General features: G+C 49.6%; 1 protein-coding gene across 4 annotated transcripts in view; it reads right to left on the reverse strand.

Annotated features, from left to right (window-relative positions):
- Positions 1-3,276: 3,276 nt before the first annotated feature.
- The window catches only part of GATAD2A (GATA zinc finger domain containing 2A), a 113,391-nt gene continuing 99,935 nt past the window's right edge, over positions 3,277-16,732 (reverse strand). For 3 of the 4 annotated variants that reach the window (XM_037029008.1, XM_037029007.1, XM_037029009.1), the window contains 10 exons: positions 14,884-15,016; positions 14,626-14,757; positions 13,146-13,235; positions 12,411-12,542; positions 12,081-12,248; positions 10,042-10,321; positions 8,526-8,824; positions 7,767-7,841; positions 7,296-7,491; positions 3,277-5,106 (listed from right to left, as the gene is read on the reverse strand). In XM_037029008.1, coding sequence (XP_036884903.1) covers positions 4,976-5,106; positions 7,296-7,491; positions 7,767-7,841; positions 8,526-8,824; positions 10,042-10,321; positions 12,081-12,248; positions 12,411-12,542; positions 13,146-13,235; positions 14,626-14,757; positions 14,884-15,016 — 1,636 coding nt within the window. In that variant the 3' untranslated portion in view covers positions 3,277-4,975. The remainder of the gene's footprint in view (positions 5,107-7,295; positions 7,492-7,766; positions 7,842-8,525; positions 8,825-10,041; positions 10,322-12,080; positions 12,249-12,410; positions 12,543-13,145; positions 13,236-14,625; positions 14,758-14,883; positions 15,017-16,732) is intronic. The other variant, XM_037029010.1, reaches the window with a different exon arrangement.

The following is a 16,732-nucleotide window of genomic DNA, read 5'->3' on the forward strand; positions in this document are numbered from 1 at the left end:
TCCCTTTGTACTTAAAACCTGCCACCTGTAATATTGTGTCCTGCAGCAAAGACAATGGGGAACCAAGCCTGAAAAACACTTCAGAAAAACCTACCACTCCAGAGTGGATACTGGAAGGGGCTAAGAGCCAACCCAATGGGAAAAACCCGCTGGAGTCTCACAACACTCCCCCAGGCCTTAAAGCCCATGGGTATACCGGTGGAGATGGAGGGCCAGAGGCAAGACTGTAGCACCCAGTTGGGGAGGACTCCCTATCCATGGAAAGTAAAGTCCAAATGAAGTCCAAGGAGCAGATGTCTCATTCTTTGCTTCTTCCTCCTTAATAAAGGGTTACTGCCCTGGCTGGTGTAGCTCAGAGGATTGAGCATGGGCCTGTGAAGCAAAGGGTTGCTGGTTCAATTCCCAGTCGGGGCACATGCCTGGGTTGCAGGCCAGGTCCCCAGTAGGGGACACATGCGAGGCAACCACACACTGATGTTTCTCTCCCCCTTTTTCTCCTTCCCTTCCCCTCTAAAAATAAATAAATATTAAAAAATACATTTAAAAAATAAAGCATTACCTTGCTGCACATCCAAGTTTCCAACTTGCTCCACTGCTGGACTAAATAATGCAGGAAAACCAGGACTGAGGGGCCAAAAGAAAAATAGAGCCAACTCGTCATCCATCTCTCTATTATTCTTCAGATCTAAAACATTCTTGTAACACCAGGTATAGCCAGTGATTCCAGCCTGTGTTTATTGGAACTTCTATTGGTTTCGTGGTCAACTTTTTGGTTTTACATTATCAGAGATTTAGAATAAATATGTGACTCCTGCCCACATCCACTTCCAAAAAAACCTTGCACTGGTGTACCTGTTTATTACTTTGTTAAGGATAAAATCCTTTAGCTGTCACATAAAAAAAGCTTCAAGTTCTTCAGGCAAACGTCATGTGCAGTATACAACACAGAATTTAAAAAAGGAAACCCTATGGTGGAGCATCAAAGACTGTCCAAATGAAGTCCAAGGAGATGTCTCATTTTCACCCGTGATGAGAACGTTTACATTACTTAGAAAATTCCTCCCTGGTGTGGCTCATTTGGTTGCAGCATTGACCCTTTTACTGAAAGATTGCAGGTTTGCATATGGAAAGCAACTGATTGATACTACTGTCTCACATCAATAATTGTATCCTCAGGTGAGGATTTTAAAAAAGCCTACTGGAGTTACAACTCCCTTTGTCTCCCTGCCCATAGGAGTGACCCGTGGGACACATGACAAGGCTGTACTCAATTGCTTCTCTTATTCCCTCTGCACGAGGGAGAGCTTTTTGTTTCAAGGTCTTGGAGGACAGGAGAGGCTCCTGGTGCAGGGCCACTTTCAGCCTTGTCAAAGATGTGGGTCCAGGCCCTAGCCGGGTAGCTTCAGTTGGTTAGAGCATTGTTCCAATATGCCAAGGTTGTGGGTTTTATCTCAGTCAGTGCACATACAGGCAGCAACCAAATTGGTATTTCTCTTCTTAAAAAGGAGTCCTGGCTTCAGAGTTAAGACACTGGATTAGACAAGGGCAGGATGGCCAGAGCCATGGGTAGCTCTAAGTGGGCATACATGTATCTGTGCACTCACACGTTCACACACTCTGCTTCAAACCTGCTCCCTCATCAAAACTGGGAATAAGCTTTATGAGCTCCACTCCAGTCCACGGGGCAGCTGACGTTTTAAAGTTTCCAGTTATTGTCGGGTTTGTGTCACAAATAACTAGAGACTATTACCATCATCATTTGGGCCTAGGGCCTCCCACATTCTCAATGCTTCTGGAAATCAGGACTCCTCAGGCCTGATGCTCCGGAGACCAGGCCCCCAGTGCTGTGGCAGATTCTGAGGGAGTGAACTTTGGTGCTGGGAGAATACCTTACCATTGACGTCCTTTCCTAGTTATGTCCAAACTCCACATTCACCAAAGAGGTATTTATTATATTTTGCTGGGCATAATGCACAACTGAAGTTTTGTGTGCATTATGATTATATAGCCATGGCATGTCATCATTATACTTATGTATAATGCACATCTTTATTTTTCCCCTCAAAAATTTGGGCAATGCCTGGCTGGTGTGGCTCAGTGGATTGAGTGCAGCCTGTGAACTGGCAGGTTGCTGGTTTGATTCCCATTCAGGGCATGTTCCTGGGTTGTGGGCCAGGTCCCCAGGAGGGGGTGTGCACCAGAGCCCACCGATTGATGTAGCTCTGGTACATCGATGTTTATCTCCCTTTCTCCCTCCCTTACCCTCTTAAAAAATAAACAAAACAAAAAAACCACCAGTTGGACAAAAATGTGTGTATTAACATGGCAAAAACACAGCCCCGGCTGGTGTGGCTCAGTGGGCTGAGGTGCCAGCCTGCAAACCAAAGGGTCCCTGGAATTCCCAGTTGGGGCACATGGCTGGGTTGCAAGCCAGGTCCCCAGTAGGGAGCACACAAGAGGCAACCACATATTAAGATGTTTCTCTCCCTCCCTTTCCCTTTCTAAAAATACATAAAATCTTTTTTAAAAAAGGCAAAGACCTTTAACTTAATCACATAACCACCCATTTGGGGTTTATCATAGATGTTACTCGGCAACATAGGAAACTGAAGAAAAGGGAGGTAGGAGTTATAAAACAGAATTGAACTAAAGATTAAAGCCTCTCATGTTCTTGCTCCCTTTTAAAAAATACTTTATTTTTTAGAGAGAGGGGAAAGGAAGGAGACAGGGGGAGAAACACCAATGTGTGATTGCTGCTCGTGTGCCCCCTACCAGCCCACAACCCAGGCATGTGCCCTGACTGGGAATTGAACCAGAGACCCTTTGGTTCGCAGTCTGCTTTTAATCCAGAGCCACACCAGACAGAGCATCTTGCTCCCCTTTTAAAAAAAGCTACGTTTCCACAGTAGGTCCTCCCCGATGGGAATGTCCCTGAGTGTTAACTGGAGAAGGCAAAGCCAAGGCACAGTTGTCCTGTCCACCTAAGGTGGTATGGCCAGGCAAACTGAGATGACATGTTCCTAAGCATGTGATGAGCCAAGTTCTGATGGTGCTGGGGACCAACATATGCCCTTGAGTCACAGACCCAGTCAACCCAACTGGGAGTACAACAATCCTGGCACAACCCTCCAGTGCAGAGACCTTGGCCCAGACACCTGATTGATTGCATTACTGCACAGAACTGAGGCCTATTTGCCAGGGGTGGCCAGCCCAGTGCTCCTTGTTGGGGGATTTGGAGGGACTGGCCCATGTAACTGAACAGAGAGGGATAGCAGCTCAGGGTAGTATAAGACAGGTATTTATTTACCAGGCACACAGAAAAATGCGAGGAATAGAAATGCTTACATATTCTTTTGAGTTTTTGGTGTATAAACACACCCTTTCCCCTTCACTCCTGAATGTTAATTTCCCTCTTTCCCTCCAAATCCCTGGATCTTGTAATGAAAGCCACCCTTCCCTGCCCTCCCCTCCTTCAGCCCATCTACTCAAAAATCAACAAGAAATTTAGAGTTCTACAGAGAAAAAAAAAAAAGGTTTTCCAAAACTAGGTCTTCTACTGCATGTCAAAAATGTTTTCTAAACACTGATATTCATACAACGTGAGAGGGGGTTAAATGAGTCTTTATTCGAATGTTGAAGCAGTGTCTGAAGAAGGCAGCCCTACAAAACAAGGATTTTAAATTAAGTCCCTAACTGCATGGACAGGAAAACCAGGGCAGGGGCTGAAGTGGGGAGCAGTGTACCCGTCTCCACATCAATACACACATGTATGCACACATGGGACACCCTCACGTACATGGCCTTGGTCTCATGTGCAGCATGCATATGACATCTGCCTTTCCTCATGGAAATGATTTTTAAGGAGTGGGAGAAACCAAAATGAAACACAACTAAGAGCAGACCTGATCCTTTGTAAGACATCTCTGTGGACTCTAAAGAGGATTAAAAAGAAAACCTGAAGGTGAATGCTGGCAGCATGGCCATCCTTGAAGGGAAGGTTCTAAACTAGACCCAAATGGAAACCCTGAAGTCTGTGGGGGGTGGGGGTACCTCCCCACCTGACACACCTGATGGGGGTACAGGCCAGGGCAGCTTGGGATGTTGTCCATCAAAATAAGGAGGAAAAGAAAAGGAAAAATTTAATAAAATAAACCACAACAACAAAAACACACAATAGCCCGCCCCTCCAACTTCCCGCTCAGACACTGTATGTTGCTGCCATTTCTCTCCTCCCTTCTCCGAGGGCAGCAGCGTGGCTTCCAGCATCCCAGGCTCTCTGGCTGGGTCTGGGTTGCAGTTTGTTCTTTTGCTAAGTGTGGGAGGTTGGGGGCGGGGGGGGGGGGGTCTCTGTGACGAGCAGCAGCACAGGCCTTCCGCTAGAGCGAATGAGGGCTGGTCAGTCAGCGGCCCATCCTCTGGGGCATGGGAGCTGTGCTCGGCAGGAACCCCTGGGTCTGCATGGTTTACTTTAAACTCCATCATCATGAGGTGATTTAAAAAAAAAAGTCAACCTAGAGATTGCCATGAAGGAAGGCAAAGATTGGGAGGCTAAGACGGGAAAAAGCAAAACCAAAACAGAACGGTCCGCTCAACTTCAGAAGCCCCGAGCTCTGGTCTTGCCTGAGTGTGTCACAGTGTCCAGGCCGCCCATGTGCCCTGAGGGGGCTGAAGGAGAGGGCAGGAGCAGAACCAGCCCCCCGAGGTCCGATTTTCTGCTGGTGTTGGGCAAACTAAAGGCAAAGAAAGGAGGGAAGCCCACGGGAAAGGTCCCCCAGTAATGATAATCCTCGTCCACCTGTGAAGCAGCCCTCCAGCCACGACAAGACTTTACAGCCAAGAACAGAGCTCTTGCTACCACAGTGTGGCAGATGCTTGTTCGCTGTCTTGGGGAGTAGGGTGTCTTCCCCATCGAGCAGAGGGTGGCAGGCCAGGTGGGAGGGAGGAGGGAGCCTGTTCTCCACTGGGCCGGCTCGCACTATTTCCACGTGGCTGACTGAGGGATGGAGCGTGGTGGGATCATGTCCAGGAGGTACTCCCGCTGGCGGTCCACGGACGAGGAGGTCTTGTGCACCGCCAAGCTTGGGCTGACAAATGCAAGGGCCCCACCTGCAATAGAACAGAGCAACAGACTAAGATAGCCCCAGTCAGGGGTAGGCTCAGGAGGACACAGGGCCCACCAAGCATGGGCAGCAAAACTCCCAGCCTCAGAGCTAAGAGAACGTAAAACATGGTAACTGTCTCTCATTATACCATTCAAAGAAACGCCAATGGCAACCACAGCATAATCCCTTTGTACAAAACTTATTTACACATATGACATGAAAAGAGATGACGGAGGAAGGCTCCTAAGTGCTGCATTTGTTCTCCTAAGGTAGAAAGTACTAGCCACTGCCATCATCTTCCCTTTTTATATTCCTTCAATTTCCCCAATGAACTAGTATCACTTTTTAAAAAGATATTATTTATTTTTACCAAGAAGGAAAGAGGAGAGAGAAACATCAATGTGTGGTTGCCTCTTGTGTGCCCCCCCCCGCCACTGGGGACCTGGTTCGCAACCCAGGCATGTGCCCTGAGTGGGAACTGAACCAGTGACCCTTTGGTTCACAGGCTGGCACTCAATCCATTGAGCCACACCAGCCATGGTGCACTAGTATCACTTCTGTAATAGGAAAATGAAAAACTGACACACACACACCCCCCCCACCCCCAGCACACCTCAGTGTGTGGCTGGCCTGGTGTAAGGACTGCTCTAGATCCCCAGCTGTAGCAGGACCCTCCTAGAATAAATGTATTAACCCAAGAATATTTTTGGTGGAGGCTAATACACTCTGTGGAACAAAAGGTTCTGAGGTCAAATGTATTACGCATGTTCAAGGCAGCACCGCCAACTAGACCCCGCCCAGTTTCCCACAAATCACCACCTTAGAAAGTCAAGTAACCAGGAGCTGTGGCAGACTCTCCTGGGAAAGTGGCTTCTAGGCCTTCACATTTTATTTCAGCAACTACTACTTCATATTCCCATTCAAACATTACCCTTAAGTGCACTCACAGTTCTCAAGTGACTGCTAACACAGTGTACACATGCATATACTCATACTTGACTTTTCCACTTAATTTCATATACTTTCAAATTTACCATAAAAGGAATTTCTAACCACAGCCTGTGAGTTTTCAGTTGTATCTTATACATGCTGAGCAAAACTGTCTTTGCCTGATGTGTTCCCAGCTTTTGAAAAGGAGGGCAGGCGGCCCAAATTCTTCTCCAGTCAGTTGAACGTCTTTTTTCTCCTAAGCTCTTCTGCCTGTGGGAGACTGTGACACTCGAGCATCTCTCTACCCTATGATCAGCTGAATGTACAGTGGGTTCCTGTATTTCAGTTGCACTAACATCCCTGCCTTCCCAGATCTGACTAGGGTCTCTCTCTTCCTTTTCTTCCTGTAGGGACATGGCACGCACTCAACTCCTACATTTGAGCACTCTCACCCGTGTCTTTCACTCAGCCTTTTGTGTCTACATTTCACTTTCCCGTTTTTGACAGACACAAGAAATAGTGAATTTTCTTCTAATATTAGCACATAAATAAGAAATTAAAAAAATAAAAAGACGACCCAGGATGATGGGGCTGTGGAGGACTGAAAAATACCTACCTGATCGTCTCCACATCCCCTGGACCATTCCTCAAATGTTGTCTCCTCAGAGAGGCCTTTGGCTCACCCCAGTTAAAATCTCAGCCCCCGTGCCAGGGTCCCCCTCCTCCCCGCCCTGCATTCTTGTTCTCTTCTGCACTTTGCACCTCCTGACCTGTCCAAGCCAGAAGAAGGGGTAAGAGAGTGGCCTGCAGATCAGGGAATAAAGGACACTGTATGGGTGAGCAAGAAATAGTACAGCAGGAAAGGCATAAGCTAACAGAAAAAACAGGTGTGCCCTATGGCAGGAAGGAGGGTAGTCTATGCTGACAGGAGTCCACTGGATGGTGGGGCAACTGCCTAAATTGGGTCTGTCCCACATTTCGTGTCAAGGGCTGCAAGTTTAAGTAACAGAGTGTGGAGACAGTGAGGGCAATTAGCATCTATCAAGGGCTGCCACTTGATCAGTGCAGCCTATTTAGTGAACAGAAGAGATTTGGCTAAAGAGTTGGAGGCAGCTGCTCTCAAGGGAGCAGATCTGGGGGTCCAGGGCCCTTTGTGCCACTTCCCTTCACCCTGTGCACATGCAGGTCTTTGTTAAAAAATAAGAAAGGAGTGGACCCAACCCCAGCAAGATCCCCACTTAGAGCCCCTGAGAGGCTACCCACCTGTACTCAGGGGTGCCTTCTTCCAGTTGGAGGTGGCATTGCCCTTGCCAGAACTAACAGCTCTCTCGGAATGTCTGCCAGTCCTGCTGACGAGGGCTGTGGCTGAAGCTGCGTTCTGCAGTTTGGGTGACTGGCTGAACGTGTGCAGGACACCTCGGGGTGCTGTGGCCGAGCCCCGGGACAGCTGACTGGAGGCCTACAGTGGAGAGAGGATACAATGGCTCATGTAGGGAAAGGAAGGGCAGAGGGTGAGATGCTCAGTGCAGCCTTTCCTTGCTGTGGCAGACCTCTTCCCACCCACACAGGGTCCCTAAAGTCCAAAATCAGGAGACCAGGTTACACCGAGGGGACAAGGGAGGGAAAGAGGGAGAGAGAAACAGACAGATGCAGGCAGCTGACGTGGTCACGGTCTGGGGCGTGAGGGCTGGTTGGTGGCACGGTGCAGGGGACTCCCAGCACTGCAGTTCTGACCTGTAGCACAGCCCCGTTACTCCAGTCGCGGGCCTCTCCTGAGCGGAACGCCAACTTACGCCGGGGTTTTATGACCTACACAAATGGGGTTGAAATCAAGGTCAGCACCATCCACAGGCCAGCCCAGGGTGACCTAGAGTGACCAAAGGGCAGCAGCTGGGGCCACACGAATCCTAGTCCCCACAGGACAGGTCGTTTCCTGAGGGCAGTGTGGCCTCCCACTACGCAGAGACCTTGAGAAGATGTGGTCATTAGTGAGTTACAAATTACTTCCAAAGATACAAAAAAGTGCCAACAGGGAGCTCTGGATCTATGGGGTGGGAAAGCAGAGCATTAAAAAAAGCAGCCAAAAAACCAAAAACAAACAAACAAAAAAACCCCCTTGATTTCAAACTTCCTTTTCTCCTTAATTTAGCTAGAATAGTTCTTCCAAACGCCTCTTTGGTATCTCAATGTGGCTTTCAGAAAAGTCCTTAAAGACAAGAAGTACTTGTCAGCCGGCACACTGAGCGTGAAAGCTACAAAATCTAAAGAAACGGCAAATTAGTATTTTCACCACCAAACACCACCATTAAATGCAATTTAGACGCAGTTAACAATCAGGCAGATGCTTGCTGAGTGTGGGACTGAATGCCAGAACACTGTGCCTGCTAGGGACAACTTCCCTGCCAGGGAACAGACACCTCTCCTGGAGGGCCGGGCCCCAGTCCAGCTCCTAGGCCTCCAAGTCACAGCTCTGGCTTCCAGACAAGGACCCACCTGCTTCAGAGTGGGGTGTGGGGCAGTGGTGGGCTCAGCTTTGGCCTGTGCAGGAGCAGGGCCCTGCTGCAGAAGGCGCTGCTCGATCTCTTGCTCCTGCTGCAATGCCTTCACAAAGGCAGCCTTCAGCCTGCTCGTGTGCTCCACCTTGAGCGCTTTCTTCTGGTTGGACGCCATGCAGTTCTCACACATGATGGCACCACCCTTCTCTTCCCGCCAGCGGCATGTGAAGTCTGTCTTGCACTGTGCACACATGTAGGGCTCCCGGGACAGCACGACGGCAGCTGAGATCCTGCCCGCTGTAGGGACACGTGGGTGGGCGCACGCCAAAGAAACAAGACACAAGTCAGAATCCCCACCACCCAGGATGCAGGATAGAGCATGAGCAGCATCCCAAACCACAAGGCCCAGCGGTTATCAGCAAACTAAAGTTGATGCCAACTGTGCGCATACACTGGACCAGGCCTCAGGGAAGATTTTCTGGCCAAAGCTTTGGAAACACTGTGGGTCAAGCATCTTTGGTATAAATTCTCAAAAACATTTGTGCCACCAACTTGGGCTCCCCCAATTGCCTTGCCCACCCAGAGCAGGATGGGGAGGCATCTTGTCCTGACTCAGCCTTGTGCCCATCCTTCCTATTCTGGCCTTGCAACAGCTCTTTTGCCAATAATATGACTTCATCATAAAGAAGATACCAAAAGGACTCAGACATTCAGGCCGCACCAGAGCCTGAACTTTCTCTGTAGTCCCTTAAAGCAACCTGACAGGTGGAGCCTGTCAGCCCCTCCCCTGTTCCCCAGGACCAGTTGTAACTATGCCTCCTCCTCAGTACTGAGAAGCTGATAAGATCACACAGGAAGAGGGTTCAGGCTGGCTGCTCAATTAATGTCACTACCAGGTCCATCACAGGGCACAAGTGCCTCCAAGTGTCTGGCGGAGGCTCCTAAAGAGGCAACATGGCCTTCACCACCATTTCTAATATTGTTTTTTATCACTATCTTAGTTATGCCCTTTTATTCTGAAAACTTCCTGACATGCAGGTGCGCTTTCGAAACTGCTTTCAAGGAGTGTGATTTAGTGAGTCTGGTTCAGGTGTGGGTATCCCTCTCCCATCTTAGAGGCTTGGAACACTCAAAGTGCCACTTCTATGATGACTTTCTATCTGGAAGCAACACCTGTCATGTCAAGTGTTGACATGACAAGATGCCTCATGGCACACCCACATCACAATGCTGCTGTTTGTCCCCCGGGCCACACATGTGGAGACCCCTGGACCTCATCGGGGCCTGGCTCTCAGAAGGCACTAATAGGAAGGTGCCTACAATGTGTTTAAGAAGCTATCAAACCTCAGAACAAGCAGAACTGGTAATGAAATGTCATTCATAATCTCCAACGTTTAAGACAGCTCTGGGTACATTATAGGCACACAGACATGTGCTATACATTGAAAAAAACCTACGTAACAGGAACTTTAGTCGCAAGAGATGGAAACAGTCCTAGCCCAGGGCCCACTCACCCTGTGTCTCCAGTAGGTTCTGTACCACTTCCTCCAGGCCGACCAGGTAGATGAATTCGTTGTTGGCGGCACTGGGCAAGAAGTTCATCTCTGGGGCGGGGGGCTTGGGTGGGGGGATTTCAAGCAGCGTCTTCTCCAGCTGTTTACGCAGCGCGAGCTTGGCGGCCGCCTGCCGACTGGCTGGAGAATCACCAGATGTGACCACAGAAGTCACGCTGGTGGGGGTAGAGTTGCCCTGAGCAGAGGTGGCTGTCGTTCCTTTCAGTGAGGCTGGGGAGGGCTTTTGGGAAATAACAACCAGGTCAGGGTGCTGGGGGTGCCTGGCTCTAACGCAGGCCCTACCACTGCACCCACAACCCAAGTCAGAAACATTAGATGCACTACATTAATGAGTCCTTGAGAAATTACAAGCTGCCTGAAAGCTGTGAACAGCAGGCAGAGTAGCATTAAAACATTTACTCTATGAGATGACTAATATTTTATACACACCTTTTGAGGCTTAGCTGATATCCAATAAACCACACACATTTAGAATCTGTAATTTCCTGCATTCTGCCAGGAAGATGCCCCTGAAGCAAGCCATCACCATAACCAGGACATAACCCTGTCAATGGTTCCCCAGCACAACCCAGACAACACTGCCCCTGTCCTATCTCTATCGCCTGAGCCTTCTCTCAGCACAGGTCTGGCGGTCTCCGTCCTCACAGGGGTGCAATGGTGGCTCAAACAGCACCTGTGGCATTTCCCTTGTGAACATCTTTGTATGTGCTCATCGGGAGACCCTAATGGTTTAGTCACATGTCCTCATTAGGGTTGCAGGACAAAGCAGCTCCTGCACTTACCCCTCACCCCTTTGCTATTTCTGTACTACTTTATTGTCTTTGTCTGAACCCCAGGGGCCAATGCTCCATCGTTACCTTGCTCCAGTCCCTTCACCCCCAACTGTCAAGTGCTCTCCCCCAAACCTGGAACTAACCACATCAGTGCCCTTAACATTGTACAGCTGAGGAACCATTTCATTTAGAAATCTGAGAAAAGCTGCTATCATCCCCAAGAAAATGCACACACCTGGTAACTTGCCTATAACGTAGCACAGGGCTCAGAAAGCCCTGGATGCTCTCATGCTCTCCCAGGACCCCTGCCCCCACAGAGAATCTCCAAGCCAAAGAGGGTCCCCAACAGAGTATGCCATCGTAGCACCTTGGCCTGACTGACCAGTTTCTCCTTGAACCCCTTTTGGGTTCCCCACCCCACTGGGAGCAGAACCTCCCCCAGCTCCACTGCTGCTAACCTGCTTTTCATCCTCCTGGCATGCTAAGCTGGGAACAGGATCACACTAGAGAAATCTGATCAAGGTTTATGTGGTAAATGAACTGTTTGCACAGGTCAAACTTTTGTTTTGCCAGGACATCCCTATGTGGTGGCAGGACTGCACTTGACCCTGACCAAAAGGAGGCAGGTGAAGATACATGCCAATGGAGGCAGAGAAGCTGACTTAGCAATTTTATCTATCAATGAAGCTTTGCTTCCAGACTGCTCCCAGTCCCATCGTCCCAGTTCTGTTGGGCAGAGACAGACCCACCCCATCTTGGAGGCTCTGTCCAAAACTGAAAGGACTTGTGGGTGTGAACAGATGCACTGGGGCTTCAAGGACATTTGCAGACATGTGCTCCTCATGTGCTTGTGCCTGCAGGAGGAGGGGGGGGGTTTGGTGCTCCCCCAGCCATTTCTAGGCCCATCAGATACCTTTCCTGGGCTCTTCTATCCCCTCAAACCTGCCTCCTACAACTGTTCAAACTCCCCCATGTCTCTGCACCCCTCACCATAAGCAATTCTTCACCTCTGCCAGGTGGCAAATCTGAACATGGGACTCCTGCATGAAGGAGCTCAAGTACAAACCACAAGGTGTCCAAGCCCTCACCTGGATCTGAGGGTGCAGGCAGGTCACATTGTACCACCCCACTGAGCCCCAGAACTGTGGGCTTTTTCAGTGGTACCTGTGTGGTACACTCCCCATGTTGGCACAGCACACACCTCACCTGTGGGATGTTGACGAGCAGACTGGCATTGGGGACGTTGGCGACACGGATAAGGCCCTGCTGGATGATCCTCTGCCCCTGAATTTGCACATTGGGCACAGATGCCCGAGGGGCAAGGAGGAGCGGCGGTGGCCCTGTGCTGGAATGTTGTCTGATGTTGTGAATTTGCTGTGGGGTGAGGTGGGGACAAGACAATGAGGGATGGTGAAGAGAGGCACAGGGAAGGGATGGGATCCCAGCCTGAGGACTAGAAATGATCATTCTTGCAAGGTGGACAGTTGCTCGGGGCTGTCTGGGCATACTCCTGTCCCAAGGATACACCCTGCTCACCTGGGCCCCCCTGACGAGTGGGGGCATGACGACCTGTGAGCTCGCCTGCGGTCCCAGCTTCGAGGACACCTGCTGCCCACCACGGACCAGGGGTGGTGGGATGACACTACCAGGCATTCGAGTTGAAGAGGTCTGTCAACGATACCAACCCCCAGATCTTACACAGCTTTTAAAAACAAACAGGTTTTGCTAATTTTGTAAATCCACATACTTGTCAACAAAAACAGAATGGGGTAATAAAAAAAAACACACAAGGAACACAGATGCCAATAATAGACTTATAAACCTGGGCTGAGTAAAGACACAAGCCCCACCATAGCAAGAGTCCAGCCAATCAGAACTGACGCTGCCACCTGCTGGTGGGAGCTCGGGCCTGTTTGAGGGGAGCAGGGGCCCTGTCCAGACCTCAGTCCTGTGGCTAACCTAGAGCAGAGGAGGCTGGAAGCTGTGCTGGGACAAGGGCCCCCGCTGCCTCTGGGAGACTCAGGATGGAGGGAGCCCAGTCTATATAGGCGGATCTTAGTCCTTTCTCCAATTTCAATAGGGGTTAGTCATGGGAAGGGCCTCCTATGTGTTGGTGTGATTTGTTTATGATGTCAATGGTGGCGTTGTTTGGGATGTGAACATGATTTATTTTGGGGCCACTGGCAAGAAAACCTCACTCAGTCTAATTAGAAGGAACAGGCAACCTTTTTGTAGAGCTGCTCAGAAGTCTAATGAGGAAAGAACACTGACCTGAAGTGATGGCTTGCCGGAAGGAATGTTCTGGGTGCCCCTCACAAGCGGGGGAGGGGTAGTCACAGTACTCCCAGTGGAGCCTGCGGGCTGCAAGAGACAGGACACTTGGGAGGTGAGACAGCCACCAGTCTTGCCCCACCCCTATAATCCTGATGGAGGATAGTTTTCTTTCTCTTCCAGGGGTACCAGGCTTGCAGAGGTTTTGCTTCCAGCCTGGTGACTCCTATCTATCTGTGAAGGGAACTGACACATTTGAAATGGGCAGAGGAGAGTTGTTCTAGCACCCCTTGCTCGCTGGGGTCTCCCATCATCACTCTGTGGTTCAGGTGCTGGCTCTGCCCTCCAGGGGGCAAGAAGGACTGGCAATGGGAAAGGACCCAGGACCTGGACAGGTTAATTCCAACCTTGGGGTTCTTAAAGTAACCTATTTCACTAGGGAAGGGGCAGTGATAGAATTGGGTCACTATGTCATGTCTTCAACAATTGACAAGGAAACAAGTAATACACAGAATCTGTCCACCTAAAGATTAACAGACATCAGGCCATATCCCTTGCTGACTGGGTGGGGTGGGAGCTCAGGCAAACCCTCAAGTCAGACTGGTGAGTGTTCTCCTGAACCTCTGTCTTAGGAGATACATGTTCTACACACTCTGTCAGCTGTCCTGCCCGACATGCACTCACTTTTCTGGTTGAATGACAGTGTTACCATAAGAGTAGCTACATAATCAACCGTGAACCTTCACAGAAATCCAATAAAACTAACATGAAACTTGCCCCACATGGTGAGCTGTGACTGGAACAGCAACACAAAAAGCCTCAGGCATCAGGGGAGACAGCAGGTGCCCTAGGACAGAGGCTCTGCCCCAAAACCCACAGTAATCTGTGCCAAACAGCACAGCCATCCGTAGGGCAAAAGGTCTTTTTAAAAACAAACTCCGGCCCTGGCTGGTGTAGCTCAGTGGACTGAGAGCATGGGCCTGCGAACCACACGATTGTGGTTCGATTCCCAGTCAGGGCACTTGCCTGGGTTGCAGGCCAGTTCCCAGCAGGGGACTCATGAGAAGCAACCATACATTGATATTTCTCTCCTTCTCTTCTTCCCTTTCTCTCTAAAGATAAATAAATAAAATCTTAAAAAAAAAAAAAAAAAGCTCAGGACAGAGCTCTGAACCTAGAAGTGTGCTTTCAGCAGCTTCACACATCTATCTGCTTTCCACTGCCATGATGTTTTCACAGGAAGTGAGTTTTATGTACTCAGATCTGGAACATTTTAGATAAGCAGTACTCTGATACCCTTTACCTAAATCCAACATGGGAATCCATGTTGGATCTGTATCCAACTTGCATCTGTAAGTTCCTTGTTAAGACCTCGGCACTCATACCCCTGAGGAAACCCATCTCCCCATGACCAGCCTTTCTGTCCCCAGCTCTGAATGGCTCTCACTGACCCTTGATGAAAGTACAGACTTGCACACACCTTCTGGGCGGTAGTTTCCTTCTGTATTTGACTCTGCCGCAATTTTTTCAACAAAACGAGTTTTGCTTCTTCCAACCGTAATTCTTCTTTTAGCTGCTTAATCATCCTTTCTCGCTCTTCAGGACTACTTTTCTGCAAGTGCAAAATAACAGTATTGAGAAGAAGGGTCAGCAGCCAGGCTCACAGGCCCCACTGTCACCAGCTGCACTCGGGGATGCCATTGGGTGCGGTGGTCCCTAGCATGGGGACAAGGCTCACCATGAGGGCCTCAGTGCTGGTCTCCTGCAAGGCCTCCTTCGGAAGTCCATTCACCCGTGGGCTCATGGGCTGCTCATTGTCAGAGAGCACAATCACATCAGGTGAGGGGGCTCTCTTCTCAGACTTCATGTCGCTGTGGAGCAGGGACAGCAAGTTGTTATCAGAGCACCTTGACTGTGCTGGACACTGTTCCCCAGAGACCCATGCCCATACCCTCCAGGTGCCTAGATTCAAACACAGACAGCAAGGAGGCGGCTGCACACTGCCCCACTGGTGGCAATCTCTCTCTTTGTGACCTCCTTGATGGCTTCCCTATCATCCACCAAGGCTGCCTTCTCTAACTGTATTTATTGTGCAGTTCCCAAAGCCACCAATATATGGCTGGGCCCTGCCCAGTTGGGAATGTACTTGGTGCCTGCCTCTGTGTCCCCAGGGATGAGGATACCTATATGTTGAAGGATGGCATGGGCATTTTGGAAAACACCACCACTCCTTTCTCTAGGTATTGTGTAAAATGTGGCTAGGTATTGAATTATGAAAGCTTGACCCTGGATCCTAGCAAAGGCTGCCTGCTTCCTGGGCCACATGTGGCCCCTTCATCATTTCAGTGGCAGTAGAGGCTGCAAGTTTTGAAATAGACTAGAACACAAAGTACATTTTATCTTGCATATCTGGATATTCTTCACCCACCTGATCTGCTCACAAACTCTTTTCAGTAACTCCCACCCCTGCCCATTACTCTCTTGCCCTCTTACCACAAGCCCGACCACTCATGAGTACCTAAGACATATATGAACATCTGAACCTCTGCTATGCATATCTGAACCTCCACACACAGGACAACACTTCAACACAGGAGAACAAGGGGTCCCAGAGACAACATTTCACCTCCAACCAAGCGGCTCCATTTGCTGAGGGTACAATGTAAACTTGCCCTTAAGATCTGGCCTCACTCAACACTTGTGCTGAAGAAACTGATTCTTCTTTCCATCAGCAGCAGAACCAACTGAGGACCAAATATATCCACTAGGTGGCACTATTGCCCAGAGAACAAACGAAGTTTAACCAACAGCTCTAAATTGTCCTTTCACTGTATTTATTCCAGCTAAGCAGGGGCAGTTACGGATGGAAAACTGCTGCTTAACAGCACACTAAACCACCTTTGCTGTTCCTGAAGTGAGCTGCACATTCACAGAGGACCAGCTGCTGAGCATTCATTGACTCCTCCAGGACTCTGGACCCCTGCACCCCCTCTGAACCAATCCTATTCCCCAACTCCCAGAGCTGCACAGCAGTTGCACCTCGACATTCCCAGCCATGATCCAACTTAAACAGTACAGCTGCTGGCTGGCCTCACAAGAAATCAGGGAGGGGACCAAAGGCACCCACTTAAAGATATATAACCCCTAACTGGAGTTATCAGGCTCCATTCTCAAGTCCAGAAACCGGTTACTGTTTATAAAGTAACCCAGAACGTCTCACTCTGGCCTCAGCCAACCAAAAAGCAATCAATTCATGGAACACCACTCTTTCAAGTCTATGTCTCTCTATTGGCTGCCCATTCAGCCCAAGATCAACTTCCAAGATGATCTCAGGCTCCAATCCCAGGTTTTCTGGATGTCTCTGCATAGAGACACCAAGCAGATGCAGGGCCCCAGCACAGGAGCTATGGCACTGGGCCCCACCCAGGTGGGCTCCCGGGTGGCTGCATGCAAGCAGAGCAGCAGCCGAGGCAGAACCTTGTCTAGAGTTAGACTGCAGGCGCTTCCTAACCTGGTGAGTGCTGAGGCGAGAGTGATCTACAGGGATTTATCACTTTTTATCATCTCATTGAGGGTATCTTAGGAGG

This window comes from Sturnira hondurensis, unplaced genomic scaffold (assembly GCF_014824575.4).
Source record: "Sturnira hondurensis isolate 20B ecotype Veracruz unplaced genomic scaffold, ASM1482457v3 Scaffold0020119, whole genome shotgun sequence".
NCBI lineage: Eukaryota > Metazoa > Chordata > Mammalia > Chiroptera > Phyllostomidae > Sturnira > Sturnira hondurensis.